At 36.7% G+C, this 16,890-nt stretch overlaps 1 protein-coding gene across 1 annotated transcript in view; it reads right to left on the bottom strand.

Annotated features, from left to right (window-relative positions):
* Positions 1-269: 269 nt before the first annotated feature.
* LOC118747532 (DNA-binding protein D-ETS-3-like) overlaps positions 270-16,890 on the bottom strand; it is a 32,581-nt gene continuing 15,960 nt past the window's right edge. Inside the window, exons 2-6 of the mRNA XM_036481582.1 lie at positions 14,562-14,924; positions 14,132-14,472; positions 1,359-1,451; positions 897-949; positions 270-434 (exon numbers count right to left, since the gene is read on the bottom strand). Of these exons, the coding sequence (XP_036337475.1) occupies positions 270-434; positions 897-949; positions 1,359-1,451; positions 14,132-14,472; positions 14,562-14,794 (885 nt within the window). The 5' untranslated portion in view covers positions 14,795-14,924. The remainder of the gene's footprint in view (positions 435-896; positions 950-1,358; positions 1,452-14,131; positions 14,473-14,561; positions 14,925-16,890) is intronic.

Genomic DNA, 16,890 nt, shown 5'->3' with positions numbered 1-16,890 from the left:
TGCTCGCATGTGTCGGTTTGTCGAAGAGTGCTCTCTGTGAGCAGGTGTGAGAGTGGAGTCGTGAATGCATTGGCCTTCTGTTGTCCGACGTTAAGCTTTCCCTGCATTTTTGGGCGCACATTTTTTGCTGCACAGAGGCATGTGCTTATGAACGATTTGTTCTAACGTTTTTCCATTTGGAAACAGCCAAGTAGCATGATAGATCTTCTTATGCTTGAACCTAGTCCTGCACACTATCGTGTTTCGGGCAGCGGTGAAGTCGATGAGCCTCAGTGCGTCATTAAACGTTTCGTCGTAAATGCTGAATTTCCTTCCTTGCCCACCGTGGCATTGAAATCGCCAAGCACGATTTTGATATCGTGACGGATGCAGCGCTGGTATGTGTTCTCCACGCGCTCATAGAAGAGATCCTTAAACGTCTCGTCCTTCTCTTCCTTCGGGGCATGGACGAAAATGAGCAAGACGTTAAAGAACCTCGCTTTGATTAGGATTAGTGCTAGACGCTCGTCCACAGAGGTGAACGAATGTACCCGGCGATGGAGTCTCTCTCCCACCACCGAATTTGGCTCCCTTACATGGCAGCATGTAGTGGACGTCGCAAGGTCCCTGCGTATGCAGTTACAGTTGCACGGCTATACTCAATCTTGAATCTTGCACCCTCGTTCGCACACTTTGGGCAACGTGAGAAACCCGAGTCTGTGAGTCACAGCAGAAGGAGAGAGGGCTTCGGTTTAAGGGCTCTGCAGCATCTGTTCAGCTTAGTTTTGGCTAAAAGCAGGCGTCTGTTGTATTGGTGTATTCGGTTAAGAAACCACACCCGTCCCAGCAATGGGTTGTGGGCTGGGTTTGTGACAAGCCACGTAAAAACTTCTTTCTGTGAAAAATAAAAATAAAACCCCGGGTAAGACCTCCTGCGAACAACATAAGAGTCCCTGGCGCTCAGCCATGCCTACAAAGGAACAAGCACAGAATAAACTATGTTTATACAGAAGAAGCATATCGCTAATTCCATATTATACTTTACACAAATATGTATGTATGTATTTGTGAATGCATCTGTGCTTTTGTTTCTCACACTAATGGTTTTTTTTTGCCACCCTAAAATATTCTACTTAACGAACTCTATCGACTTTTTCATGCAACAAAGGACATTCGTGGTGAAGGGTGATTGTCCTGGCTATGCCATAAAAAGCTGTGCAAATCAGCCAAGGAAACTTTTGCAAGTAAGCTAACGCAAAATGCGCTTTCCACACACACACACAAACACATTTTGCTGGTATTTTAGCAGCGAATGGGGTGGTAATTTCAAGATTTTTATAAAAAAAATATTATACACAAGAATGAATGATTGTACTTACCGCTTATGCATTTGCTGGAGCTGCGATGATTTTCACTACTCGTGCTGACAGCGTGCGGCGTGGAAGAGGACGAACATACAGAGGACGATTTTTCTGAAGATAAAAGGGAGTTTAACATAAATTATTAGACTTTTTACCAGCGTAATTTTTTCTTTTTATAGAATTTTTCATTTTAATATAAAAAATATCGTTTAAAATTACTAAATCTTATGTATATGGAACCACAATTTATTTCCATTTTATGGTTGCGCATCCAATTTGAACATTTTCCATGTGCTGCGTTAGGTATCATTTTTTTTTTTTTTAATAGCACAGCACACTTTTACATTCGTCACACACAGGCATCACGGTCTACCAAATTTCGAGTGCCTAAATTTTCCCACAAAGGACCTTTTCTCAATTCCCACCCAAGTGGCATAAATTATCGCAATCATTATTGTTGCCAAAGATAATTGTCACATAATCAGAGCAATTATTTATGGATGTTGATATTGACAATTTGCAGGCTGACAACAGCCGAGCAGCAGCCGCACTGCTTGGAAATCACTTTGAAGCAATAAAACGTACCAGTTGCATGGAATTGCAGCGCGAAGGGTGAACCATGGAACGGATGTTTATAACGTGGCGAAGCAAAGCGAATGAGATGGCCAGCACCACCACCACCACCACCACCGATTCGCAATACTCGATATGATTTTTGCAAACGCGCACTTAAAATCAAAGCCTATAAATCGAAGGGGTGGAGCGCCGCCGATGTACTTTTGAAGTCCACGCAATCATTGTTGTTGTTGTTGGTGGTGTTGTTGTTGTTGTTATTATGTGTATAGCTGTGCTTAATTGGCGTAAATCTTTGTTTGGTATAAACAAACTCCAGATTAAAATGTTAAAATATGACCAGCAAGTTGCAAGCGAGTAAGCATTTCTGTTATCCTTTTGTGGCTTGATGATGCACAATGCGTTCAAGTAGCTGTTGCATACGCGTGCTGGCATGCGTGCGAACGTCCATCAATGAGGTTGTAGCGTGACAAGTTAAAAAAAAAAAAAGTTGTGACGTACGGCCAATAGCCATAGAAGGAAGATATGGCACAATGGTGAACGCACGCGTTGCTAATGGATGCTATGTATATATGAAAGCCATAAATGCTATTGTGAATGAAAAGCTATTGTTTGAGGCCTCACAATGGGTGAAGAATATACATATATACTCTGTCCAGTAATTACAAATGAGAGAAGGAGGTTGCAAATTGTTCACAAAAAATTATTTCGTTGTGTTCTTAACACAGAGAGAGGAGCTTTTCATTGTAGAAATTTATATACTCATCGGGACTCCATTGCAAATTTTTCCTAAAAGTCCAACAATTATGCTGTTGAGATTTTTTTCTGAGATAGAAACAATAGGTTTGTTCGTCGAAAATCCAGCAAAAATTATCCAACACTCAAAATATTAGGGAGTAAGAAAAAATTCTCTCAAATTCTCTCTCATGCTAGAAACTTGCAATTTTTTCCACAGTTGCATTTCAAACATAATCAATTTTTATAGATTTTTTTTAAATTATTTCAGATGGACAAAAACAGGATATATGTACATGTATATCTTTTGTTGTTCTGACTTTCTTTAACATACATTTCAATTTCTTTATCGTGCTAGCTGTCGGGTTTCTTTAATCGACTCTGGTTGCAATTGCATTCCGATTGCGAATACAATTTTGTTTCAGCAGAGTTAAGTTCAAATCATTGGAATTAACTAAATTAATTATATCAACAAGTATTTACTTCCTTTTTTCATAAAAAAAATCGCTCGTGTTTATAAGTTTTTAAATTTAACGAACTCATTTATTCAAATTATCGTAGACAAAAATGCAACCATATGCCACAGTCATATGTTTTTTGCGATTGCAAATTCTCGGAGGCTAAAATTTTTCCAGCAAGAATTTACAACTTCTCTCAGGAGAACTGTCACTTTGCGCTATCAGTTTTTGGTGGATGGATAATTTTTTGGTCTGCACGAGCGCGATTTGGGCAAAAATCATGATAATTCGGACAAATTCCTAAAAATTTTTTGCTCGACGAACAAACCTAATGTTTGCTTATATACAGAGAGAGAGATTTTCATTTACATAAATATGTACTCATAGGGATTCCATTGCTCGCCGATAAAAATTTGGATGTCGTTGCAGGAATCGAGACTGCACAGAGCGAAAACCACCTAATAAAACAAAACAAGTCTAAGAAAATGTCTCTATGGCTTTTCCTCGACAAGAAAGCTTTCTTATTTTTAATGGAGTATCCGGTTACCTAATTAAAAGCTAAAATTAGAAAAATAAAAAACAAAGTCTGCACCGACCTGTCCTCGAGCCCGACACCTACTAAATGGTCGCCTTACTGACACTCTTCCATTTGATAATATTAATTTAAAATAACTCTAAGAAGGCATCACATACACTTAAGAGGAAGTACTTTTCAATGAATTCAAGAAGACATTTAAAAAAATTAAGAAATGTTTCTTTTTAAACTATGCAATCCAGAAATTTTCTCCATGATTCTTAAAAGATATTCTAATTAATAAAACCACTAAGAATTGTCACACAAAATCAATAAGGGATCTTTATGAAATTTTCTTTGTTTTTTCGTCTATTTTACCTATTAGTTCAGAAAGTTTTCATGCAGACAGCCTTCTTGCTTCTATGGGTCATATTTTTCTGAGTGAGTCTTATCGAATTTGAGTGCGAGTTTATTAGCGTTATGAATTAAATCATAATGGTCAACTGCTAATACCTAGAGCCTAAATGCATACTACATCCTCGATAATATGTGTACCGCTGCGTGTGCAACAGTTTTCTTTATGAAATTTTTTCATATGCACTTCTCAAGTGCCATACAAAAGGATTTATTAAAGTAATAAATTGATGGCACCTCAAATCATACTCACTAGGCTGGGGCGAAAAAAATCAATTTTACGATTTCGAAATTCTAATAGTGCGGAAAGGTTGCGTAACATGATCACATTTAATCGTGTAAAACCGTTTTCTGATCGGATAATATTTACGGTCGCCTTAGAGAGCCTTAAAGTTTCGAAAAAACACCACATAAAATTTTAGTTTTTTTAGAATTTCTTCCCTTTAATTTAGTTTAATAAAGTGAAAGTTTCAGTTGCCAAAAATTGCTTTGTTGTTTGCCTGCAAGACTTAGAAACATGCAGAGTTGGTAACTGATAATTATCATTGGCCACAGTGCCTACCCAACGAAGCACTTCGCATGTCGGGTTTTTCACCAGCGCTCGCTGAGCTGACTAAATGTCCTTAAGGCTATCCCGCCTAGTCGATTCATCAGTCAAGACGAACACCTGTAAGAACAACCTCGGCGTCATAGTGACCGATGTTCAGAACTTACTTAAATTATGGCGGGAACAATTTTCCATCCCATTTAATTTTGGCAGCACTCAAAGTAGTGTAGAAGATGAACCGGAGTCTACAGTCGGTGACAAGAGGAGCCATGTCTCAACGTCTGATCATCATGAGGTACTAATAGCAATTTCACTACCAAGTAAGTTGCATTTATGAACCCTTATGTAGAATGTTTTGGGATTAAAGATTGGAATTTCAGTATGCTCTTCTCAATCGGGATTGCCCCGCCTACTGCCGTGGGAACAGCCTTCGAGATATCGTCTATAATGTCTTATCTGACGTATTGTGGGAAAGACTGAAGCCCACCGCCAACGAGGTGATGTTGCCTTAGCAGTGTGGCTTTAGACCTAAAACATCCACCATAGACCAGTTATTCACCATACGCCAAAACTTGGGGGAATTACCTGCGAGAAGAGAGTCGACACTCACCATCAATTTGTTGACTTTAAAGCCGCTCTCGAGAGCACGAAAAAGAGCTTCATTTAAACCGCAATGTCTCAGTTTAGTATCTCCGCGAAACTATTACGGCTTAAAATTAGAAAAGACATTTTCGAGCCGTTTGTACTAAACCACGTTCCAGACAAGGCGACTCCTTATGGAGTGATTTCTTTAACCACATTTTGGAGAAGGTAATAAAAGCATCGGTCGATGATATCGATGTCATCAAGCAAACAGGTAGTCCATTCGTGTATCGCTACTCGTCCCTAATGACAGTTATAAATGAGAAAAAGTGGAGGAACTCGTTTAGTTAATTAGGCACCGGAATTAACGCCGATAATAATGTCAACCTTGAAATCCAACAGAGAACCACTTTCGCCAAAAAGTGTTACTTTGTAGCGCGTGGGAAATTAAGATGCAAAGTTCCCTTTTGTAGTATAAAAACCAAACTCTAAATGTCCGTCGTTATGCCCGTCCTGGAGTATGGCGCAGCCATTTCAATTCAATGAGACGGGCCGTACAGTGTTGGGGATAGAGATTATTCGGAAGATTTACGGGCCTTTACGCATTGGTGACGGCGTATACCGCAGATGATGGAACGATGAGCTTGGCAAGCCTTGCAAAGCCATGGACATAGTGCAGCGAATTAAAATACAGCGCGTGCGCTGACTTGACCATGTCGTTCGAATGAACATAGACGCACCGCTCCAGTTCTGAAAGTATTCAACTCGGCCGGTTATGGTAGAGGAAATCTGAATCTGATTGTTACAGGAAGGCTACACAAATTTTGACTACGAACCAATTCAAAGTTTTCAAGCAAAAATCCAAAATACCTGGAAAACCAAACGCCTTACAAATTTAAACCAGAACTTTAAGTTTCTCTTCTCTCAAACACATTCACCAGCGGCTATTAAATCATAATTAAAGCGATTTATGTGATGACAAAAGTATAAAAGCAATTCTCTCGCATGCAGTCAAGCAAAGATATATGAGCTCTGATTTGAATAAATTGCTCGTAAATTCTTCAACGCATACCATTTTTGAGTGGATAACGATGCAAGCATTTGCCATTTTCCGCCGCCCGATAGGAGTGTAGTAGTAATGGAGTAAAATAAAAAGAAAAAAAACGTGAAAGCTTTGGCGCGCAAATTATCAACACAGCTTCACAGCAATGGCTTATGGCTGGCTGACTTGAATGTCCCATTTGAAGATGAGGTGTAAGTATGTATGTAAATATGTATGTATTTGAAAAAAAGTAAGAATCACTGAAACGCTTATTCTTTAAACCCTGAAATTTTACCAACAAAAATGGAACTGGAAAGTTATCAGCGTGGTAATAAATAATAAAAATCGGTAAAGCTACAACAACCAAAAAAAAAAAATGTGTCCAAAATGTCAGCTAAAAGTTTAAGCAACGCGGTTACGCTCGTAAAGCAAAGCGCTCCTTTGTATGTTTGTATGTGTGCGCTTTTACTGGCAAAGTGAAGAGTGCACGCCCTGCTGACTTTACGGTCTTTTACTGGTCCGCTTTATTATGCTTTCACTTGGGTGCTAGTAAATATTTCCTTACCGGTTCGTTTCTTATGATAATTTTTGCAAATTGCAAGGGTGGTGAACTGAGAGGCAAAGAGGCAGCTTACGGTCGAGAGTTTGGGGATAGTTGGGTGGAGTTGAAAAGGGTATATTTTAAATATGTATATCTGCATATACAAGGGATAACGTTTGTGGCGTTTACATTTCAGCCGACCCTTGCTCTGCCATTTGGTTCGTTGGCCGGTTGGTTGGTGGGCTGTATGTGTATGTATGTATGTTGCTTTTGATGGCTTTGTGCACGGTACCTAAAGATGCCCCGAAGAAGTTTTTATTCTAGAAAATGGCAAAAAGTTCACCCACACAAACGTGGCACAAAGTGTTTTGTATAAATATACATATGTACATATGTATGCGTTTAACCTTTGTGCTGTTTATATGTATGTGTGTGTGTGTGTGTTTATTTGCGCGCTTATAATGTTGTATCTAGAACGCATTTTACTATGCTAGCGAATCCTTTTTGTGTACTTTTATGATCATTATTATTATTATTATTACAGCATTTGTTGTTGTTGCCGTGGTTGTCGTTAAAGCAAAGTTATCTCATGCCACAATTTTAGCATCCTAACAAGCATACGAATGTGTGCGTGTATTGTACATGTATGTAGATACCCCGTAGGGAAAGCTACTAGGTCTGAACTAGTATACAACCAGTTAGCAGTTAGTTAACAGGCGATCCTGAGTTAGAGGATTTTTTTATATTTTTTTAATAAATCCTTTTATTTATTTTACGTTTTTATTGCAATTTTTTTAATTTTATTGTTTTAAAAAGAAAGATATTTACTTTTAATTTATTCAATTTTTATGGTATTTGATTTTGTTCATGTTGAAATTTATATTTTAATTGAAATAATTCATAGTAATTTACTTTATTTTAATTTGAAAAATTTTAATCCCCTCCAAGCGTATTCGCAGCTGCGATCCTAAAAGCAGAAACTGTAGTATTCGCAGCCGGAATTTTTGAGAAAAGCAATTAATTAACCCTTGCCTTCCGGAATTTTTTCGACATAGGAAAAATATTTTGCATTTGAGGTGCAGTGTGACCAGACGATCACAAAAAACCGAAGCTAAATTGGTTTTGAAAAAGGGTTAGAAAAAGTCATATTTTTGTCTTAACAACTTTTCACCAACACAAAATGTTATATAAATTTTTCAATCCGTCTCACCGAAACACAAAATAAATTCTATGTATCGGATTAATAACGGCTACACTACTTCAAGGTATATGAGAAAAGAGTGCAGTTTAGGATAAAAAAAAAACGTAAAAAATTGTTGAATATTTAATAGAACTAAAGAAAAATTGATATTTTCTACATCAGAGTACACTAGTAGTACGCTTACAAATCAAATTGTAAAAAATATAGTTTAAAGAAAATTTCGTTATTAAATTTTATTAAAGACCTAAAAAAGCTAAGACATTTTTTTCTCAAAGATATTGTACTTTGCACTGCCTTTGTAAAGCTTTGAACGATCAACCGTATTTTTTGAAATATAAAGAATTTTTAGTGTGAATACTACATACTTACATTTATAAATTGCGCTTGGAAATTTATTATAAATATTTTAAATAAAAAACGGACAGGAAAAGGCGCGAAGCTAGTTCTGAATTTCTGGGACTATGGCATTAAATTAAATGCTAAATCCAACTTCAAGAATTTCAACCTGGTGACACAGTTCAGGTGAAATATTTTTTAAGTTATTTTAAAGTTTACGACCTAGAACAATACGACATTTACGACGCCATTATTAATACCCCAAATATATTTTAATAACTAATGTTTTTTACCCACAACTTCTAGTGAATGAGCGCGTAGTCATATACATAGCAACCATGGAGAGGAAAGAGTAAATTACGTTTTAATTTTGGCTTGGACAATTCAAAGTCAAATGTGGCTGATCGCATAAGTTATTTGAAATTTACCAATTGGTATGTCACCAGCTTCACCTCATACCAGTTAATGCACCGATATTCTTACTGATTGGTTTGACATTTTTTACTGCAGGGTATGTGTAAATGTAACTGTATGCGTTGATGCGCCATGCTTGGCTTGCTTGAAAAGGATCTCTCATGCGTAACTCATTATTTTTCTTTCGCAGTGAAAATAATTGCAGAAATTGTGAAGATGGCATTTTTTTTCCTTTGTTCTGCATGCAGCCACCCGCGCAAAGTACTACTACACATGTGCTTACATACATGCATACATTTGTTAAGCTACAAGAAACCATTGTTGCTGTACATATGTATATTCATATACATATGCATTATAATGTATTCTTATATTCTTGCGAAAGTGCATGAAGACTGTACATAAAACCAACAAAAAAACGAATTGAGGAAAAGCTACTCCTTTACCTTTTGTTTTAGATTTAACGATGAGAAAAATATTATTTATAATTACATATACATATTTGCTATTTTAACGTACAGTGGTTACTATATTTGCACAAGTAGACAAATAAAAAATAAAATATATATTTAAAGAGCTCTATGAAGTGAGTTTTCTCAAAAAAAAATCGATTTATGAAGCACTTTTTACATATTTTTTATGAATGCGGGTGTTAGTTAATATGTCGGCTTCTGGAAATTTAGTTTAAATTTTTATAACTAGAGTCTGATTCAAAATTTACCTTATCTTATTAATTTAATTAAATAAAATTTTTCAAATACATAATATGATGTAGATGACAACCCGCTTCAAAAATATTTTCGAGAATCAACTAAAAATCTTTAGTTTTATATCAAAATTTTCAAACAGGTGGCAACCTTCCACTAATTTTTTTTTCATCTGTGAGCTTTCTGAAGCTCTTTTCTTTTGACAGCCATATTGCAATATCTAATTTATCTTATCAGTTTACCTAAACTGTAATTTTCAAACAGGTGGCAACTCTCCCATATTTTTCCTCTATATTTTAAGTTAAAGCTCAAGCAATACATCAGCATTCGATTCCGTGCATTATTTGTCGAGTGATGCGCATACAAACATACAGACAGCCAGACAGACAGATGAAAATTCTAACAGCCAGTTTCACCAAACTATTTAAGTGGAAATTAACTTTAATTAAATTTTGTATTTAATTCTCATTTAAATAATTTTCAGTTTCAATAAACTATTTATTTAAGTGAGTAAAAAGTGGTTGTAAAACAGACTAGGACTAGCTTTCGCTTTCATTTGTACTGAGAGCTTTTGAAAGCTTTGGCACGCTGTGTTGTAAAAGCAGGGCTGGTATACAGGTAAGCAGCAGTTACACAATGATCAGGTGATTAAACGTGTAACACCTCTGAGTGTGGTTATTCTGATTTAACTTTTATTTAAGTGCAGAGCATAGGTCACTTAAATCAAAATTAAAATTGATTGGTGAAACCGAAATTAAAGTAATTTTCACTTAAATAATTTGGTGAAACTGGCTGTAAGTCTAATATCATATTACAGAAATCACACGAAAGGAAGTCGCCTCATCTGAAAGCTTGTTTGGTATCAACCGGCTCGGAGAAGTACTTCGCAGTTCATGGTTTCGTGGTAATACCAAAGTCAGACATCGCGGCATAAAGGCATCTTTTTTTCATCCTGCAGAAGCGGTTGTTAAAGTGGCATAGAGATTATGTTGCACACATTTTCTAAGATTTGACATAGGGTTAATACCTAATTTATGGTGGATTTAGCCACACTGATAAGGCCCAATCTGTTCGATTATGATAGACTTTAGCCTTTCGTACAATACACTCATTAAGACCTTATACACGTCGTTTAAGAGGCTGATCCCGCGATAGTTGACGCATATGGTGCGGGTGCCTTTCTTGTAGATTAGACAGAGACACTTATGTAAGTGCCGAACGTAGTTTATTAATTCGAAATCATATTTGTGCATCAAACGAGTGCATTTGACGTTTCTATTTTTTTTTCGCTAAATACTCCTCCATAATATTGCCGCTTTCTTATTTTTTTTTTTTATTGGATAATCTTATGCATTATCAATCCAAAAAAAATAGTAGTAATCATATTTCCAATCGATTGCGAAAGCGGAAATTCAGGCGGTGCTGCACCTTTTTTCATTACAATTTGTTCTGATATAGATCCATAGGGATGATCCTCCAGTAGCAATGCGGTTCCGATTCAAAAAGTGGCAGTTCTTATGAAATGGTGAGAATTTCTTTTTAATTAAAATATAGCAATTTTTTTAAGTACTATTTTAAGTACGGTAACTTTTTCCAAAATCAACACTGATTTGAAGCTATGGGTCGCGGTGGAAATAGACGGAACCTCGGTGAGGCCACTACGAATCATTCGATTTAAGGACTCACTGAAGTCAGCAGCGACTGTTACCAGTCGCACCGGGCATCTTTCTTGGGGCAAACGTTCCGCTGCATACACCAACCGCGATTTATGAGCTAGGACTACGACCCGCCACGTAAAAACAACATCCAATTAAAAGACTTAACAAGCTTCAGTATTTATTTCCCCACATCTTTACGATCCCTAAAATGACGCAGAGACTACGATTCAAGGACGTGTGTCCCTGGAATGTTCGGACCCTCTTAGAAAAGGGTCCTCTGTCCATCCGCTGGATGTGGTAAATAAGTAAAAGGCTCATACGACTGCATTGCAGGAGACGCTTGGACGTGGCATCGCTGCAAACCAATTTTCAGAGTATGCCATATAGTATATAGCCGTCATGAAATGGCGCGGCACTCAAATCTTGTGATGAGTTTGTTGTTGGGCGGAAGCTCCAGCAACAATCCGCATTAAGGCTAAATTCAACAACAGCAGCAGGCTCCGAAGGAGAAGAAGGACCAAGAGACAAAGCAGCGTTTCTATAAGTGTATGGAAGAAGCGTACGAGCGCTGCGATGTAAAAATCGTACCATTCATCAGTACCGTAACATCCATAAAACTACTTTGGTGCCCCCTGATCAAAGAATGAGGAACCAATTTGATCACGTTATAGTAGACCAAAGAAACGCTTCGAGCGTTCCATTCCATGAGACAACATCGACTTGGATCATTAACTCGTTGCAGCTTAGGTACGCACGCGCCTCCCTGCGATAAAGTACGTGCGTTTGGCGGCACGACGAAAGTACTTTCGGACGTCGGAAAGCTGTAGTCACAAGGGATACAAGGGATCCTACGTAATCCAGCAACTCATCGTCGCCTGGACAAAAAGGAACAGTTCAATTCTATCTCCCAATCACTTTATATTTTTTTGTTGATTACTACCAGCCACGCAGAAACAACTGATATGACGAGGAGTAAAAAAAGATACGTATTTTAAGAGGCGGAAAGGCGTGACTGCGAACAGCTTGAAATTCGGGAGACTAGAATGTGGCTAGTCTGCTAAAAGACGTACAGAGTGCATTTGGGATATGAAGGAAAGGCTTCTCAACGATTTTGAATGGTGACACGAGTGGTGAGTTTGTGAGAAAGAAAAAACTAGACCCATGTATTGGGACGAGGTTCACATTCCTACACACGACTAAGACTAATCGTTATAAAAAGGAAGATCCTTCAATTTACGTCAATCACAGCAGAATACTGAGCATAGCGTCCCATCGCGATTTTATATATGTAGATATTAAAGACTAAGTAAATCATAGACTAACTGGGAAAAGTTACCATTGACCAGATTTTCACGCCCTTCTTATTTCTTCGATTTCGTTAAGTTTATTGCTACTAAAAATTGTCTAGTGGAATAAAGAAAATCTTAAATCTCGTTGAATCTTATGATTTCCCTAAAAACCTGTTGGCGGTAATATGTAGATACATATAAGTATACATTAAGGTGACTCGCCAAAAAAAAGATGTGGTTTTTCCACGGGAATTATAAAATTTATTATATTATATATTAGATAACATTTACGTGAGCTGTGCCGATTTGTGAATACCACCAAAAATCGATTTTTTATATAAATAAAACTAGTTCTTAAAAAAGTTTTACGAAAAATTGCATCAGCTGATAGAAAAGTTTAAGTTTAAAAGGTCTGCATAAAAATGTTTAAAATTTGTATCCGCGCAATCAAAATATGTAATGGGAATTTGGTGATATTTTAAATTTTTCTGAAATATTTTGGCAAAAGTCTTAAAGTATAATAAGTTTTATAATTCCGATAGAAAAAAGTACAGGATTTTTTTTTTATGAATAGCCATGCACCCTAATATATGAAGTTGTGGCGTACAAATAGAAATGAGCGCGCTATTCGAGTTGCCAGCAGAAAAAATTCACAATTCAATTTACATACTTGGATACGGGTATTTTATTTATAACAAGCTGGCAAAATATTGTGAAAAATAATAAATTTCGGCGGATAAAACAATTGAAGGTGGTAAACCGCGAACTGTCACGCCCGGCACTCAGCCACATAAGCACGAACTCATACTAAGCGGCGATAAGTGTATCAAATTGCAGCGAGAGCGCTGACCGCTGGCGATGTCGTTGGCCAAAAGGAGTGGGACTTATATATGGCAGGCCGGCCATAAGGTATGCGAGGACACATTGCTGAATGAAGGCTTCACAATTTTATTATAGCTACAAACGGGGGGGGAGGGGGGAAGTGGTGCGGCGTATTTTTGGTGCACAAAAGTATGCAAGCAGATACCTAAGTGTTTAAGCTTATGGCTGGTAGTATCCTTTCCCATACTCTTTTATACATTTTTTTCTCTCTTTATCACTGTTGTGCAATTTGTATTACTAGCTGCCTTTTTGTATCTCGTACGAGTTAAGTGATTTTGTTGCAGGCACACTTTTTTGACTATTCCTAGTTGCAACGACGTCAGCGCCACAAATAGACACATCAAAAGTGTAGCAATTCAATGTATGTACATATGTAAGTGTGTCTGTGTTGACTGGTGTAGTTATTCTGAAATGTGAAATGTCCGTGTTATTCGCGGCTTGCATGTTTGGCGCAAATTCATCACAAAAAATGTGGCAAAAAATTGCAATTTAATGATGTTTTTACAATTTTGGCAACCGACGACGACGAACGCTCGGCCTTCGAGTAGCCTGCTTTTGGAGCACAAAAAAAAAAAGAAACTAAGAAATAACAAAAATCTGAAAATAAGCAAAATAAGTGAGCTGCTACAAGCAAAACTTGTGAAAATTGAATTAGCAAATTATGAGCCTGCAAATGCTTGTAACTACAGACATCCTTTTTCTTAACTTAAAATATGCTGTGAGCCGGAATTGTATATATTACTTGTACATTAAATATGTAGCAAAGTAAAATGTTTTCCGAAATTTTTTAGGAAATGCACTTCCGGTATTTATGTAGGTAGGTAAAATATTAATATTCCCTCATTTTTATTTAATTTTTTTTTTTTTTGTAAAAATAGAAAAACTTCCTTGCACTCACCTCTCGACTTGCTCTCCACCACCACACTGTTCGCATCCAGCGCGCCTGACGTCAGCGGTGGCGGCGCGCTGCTTGTGCTGATGAGACCATGCTGGGAGACGGGCGAGCAACCGGTCACTGGCTGTAGGCTATCCAAGCGATAACGCTGCCCCGTTGTGGCCGATGAAACGGTGGTTATGCAATTGCCATTCAGCACCAGACTCGGCGTGCTCGCCACCGTATTACAGCCCAAACCGCTGCTGTTGTGTACGATGCCAATACAGTTGCCGCCATTCGTCGATTGTACATTGGGCAGCGTATCGCCGAGCGTGTCGCTTAGTCGTTGCGTCGAGTAGATGTCGCTAATGGGACGGGTAGAGAGAGAGAGACGCAGAAAAAATATATTTAAATAATTTTGTAAATTTGCAACTAGGTACTCATGTTTGCCCACCTGAATGCACTCGATGCCCCAAAGAAACCACTTCGATCCTGCAACGCTGCTTTCGCTTTCTCTACGCTTTGCTTCAACTGTTCGAATGTGGACTGATGGAAGCGATATGTGGACCAATCGGGCGAGCATTGTCCGAGCGTTAGGCAATCTTCGGTCTTCACTTGCGCCAGCGTGGGCGGTGAGACACGCTTTAGATCGAGCGCCGTTTGATATGAACATGAATTTTCATACATGACGGCGTCGTATGTTTGCGCTGTGTTCGGCGGCACTGTGCTCGTGTATCGACAGTTTTGCTGCAGTTGATCGGTGTGATGATCAAACTGTTGCGTGGGCGAAGGCAGAGCAGCTGCTGTCCACTTGAGTCTGCATGTATGAAAGTGAAAAAGTGAAAAGTTGAAATGATTGATTAGAAACTTTTGCAAAAAATATATATATATATCTATATTTTTAGTACGCTTAAGTAAAATACGGTTTCAGTTCGGTTTACAGAAGCTGTGCCTATAAAACAACAGTACAGTTTATATCGTCTCAGCATGATAAGACGACTACATATAACACTTAATGCTGTAGAAGTTATTGACGTCAAAAAATCCAGTTCCACTTAAGCGTCGAACGACAAAAAGAACGACGGAGAGCTTCGCAAAAAAATCTCTAGACGAAATTTAGTATCAAGAAATTACATATATATGTGTACTGGTAAGACATCTCAGTACTTAGTTTTTTTTTAACACTGCATAAGGGATATTCCCCTTAAAGGCTTAAAGGGTCCTAGCACTTCGAAAAACGCCAGGAAATCAAGTCGAGGATTTCGAGTGCTGATTGAATAATTTTCACGATCAAAATCCATTATCGAAATGAATGGTTATGAAGTGCTTCATTTTAAAACAATAACATTTAAAAATTAAAGGAAAATTAAATTTATAAAAGAAAAAATAATAAACAAGAGAAAAATTTAATAAGTTCGTAAAAATCTTAAAATCAAAAGAAAATTAAATTAAAGAATAAAATAAGTTCCCAAAACTTCAATGAAATAAAAAACTTCTTTTTACTTATAAAACAATGAAATCTTAAAACTATAAAAAGTTTAAATTGATAAAAGAAAAAATATAAAAAAACAACTTTTATCTAGCTTCTAAAAATTAACTTAAATAAAAAATATATATTTTTTTTAAACAATAAAATCAACAAATTTTATGAAAAAAATAATAAATATGTTTCTAAAATTTAAATTAAATTTAAAAAGCCTTTCCAATATCGTAACCATAATGGCCTTGCAAAATTTTTGGCTAGAACAATCAAATTTAAGAATTAAAATAAAATTATTTTAAAAAAATATGGTCCTTCAAAAGGCTTTATACTATCTTAACGATAATTGCCTTGTAAGATTTTTCGCTAGGAAAATAAAATTTAAGAATTAAAAACAAATTATTTAAAAAATATATTGTCCCACAAAAGGCTTCATACTATCTTAACGATAATTGCCTTGTAAGATCGATCGTTGTCTCCTAACACCATAGCCGTCGGCGCAGCATTTTTCAACACAAGGATACTAAATATTATATTGGTCACTGCTATCGAACAAAATCACATGTGTCAAATTATATTTACATTAAATGACAACTTCACTGTACTAGTCAATAATTTGTATGTAGTCTGAATAAAAATATTTAGAAAAATCAAATTTGGTATAATTTTGGAGATAAAACGGATTTTTAGCAAAATTTTTATACAAATGTATGTTTATACCTTAAATATGCATAAAAAATTGCAAATCTTTTTTTATTCTCATGAGAAATTTTATATTATTTGCTCTTCAGATATGTACACAATTCCGTTAAAGCTCTCACCTCATCTCACATGCCAACGTCATTGGAACACAAAGAAAATGTTTAAAATATTTTCACTCAAATATTTATTTAAAATGCCTTATGAAACCGCAAAATTTTCATGCGCCAACGTTTGAGTTCCAAATTATGACTGCAATTATTGCGAAATTTAAATTGCAACTTTAATTGCCAACGCTTGAATGGTGCAGCACAAACACCGCTGCAGTTCGGCAAGTGCATACATACATATATAAATGCATACGTATGTATGTAAGTATATAAATATCTGCATAAGAATATTTTATTGTGTATGCGTAGATTTTGCTGGCGTTTGATAAATGGCAGCCATAGATAGTAAATATGCAAACATTTGCACGCTTACCTACATACATACATATTTACTTAGTTACATACGCTATTATTCATAACTGCGAATACCTGACAGACATAATTAACAGCAATTTTCGAGCGATACTCCCCCACCGTAACTACTATAATAAATA

Source organism: Rhagoletis pomonella, unplaced genomic scaffold, assembly GCF_013731165.1.
Source record: "Rhagoletis pomonella isolate Grant_MI unplaced genomic scaffold, Rhpom_1.0 Rhpom_scaffold_00012, whole genome shotgun sequence".
NCBI classification, from domain to species: Eukaryota; Metazoa; Arthropoda; class Insecta; order Diptera; family Tephritidae; genus Rhagoletis; species Rhagoletis pomonella.
The sequence above is the reverse complement of the archived record's forward strand: the minus strand, read 5'-3'. Positions and strand labels throughout refer to the sequence as shown.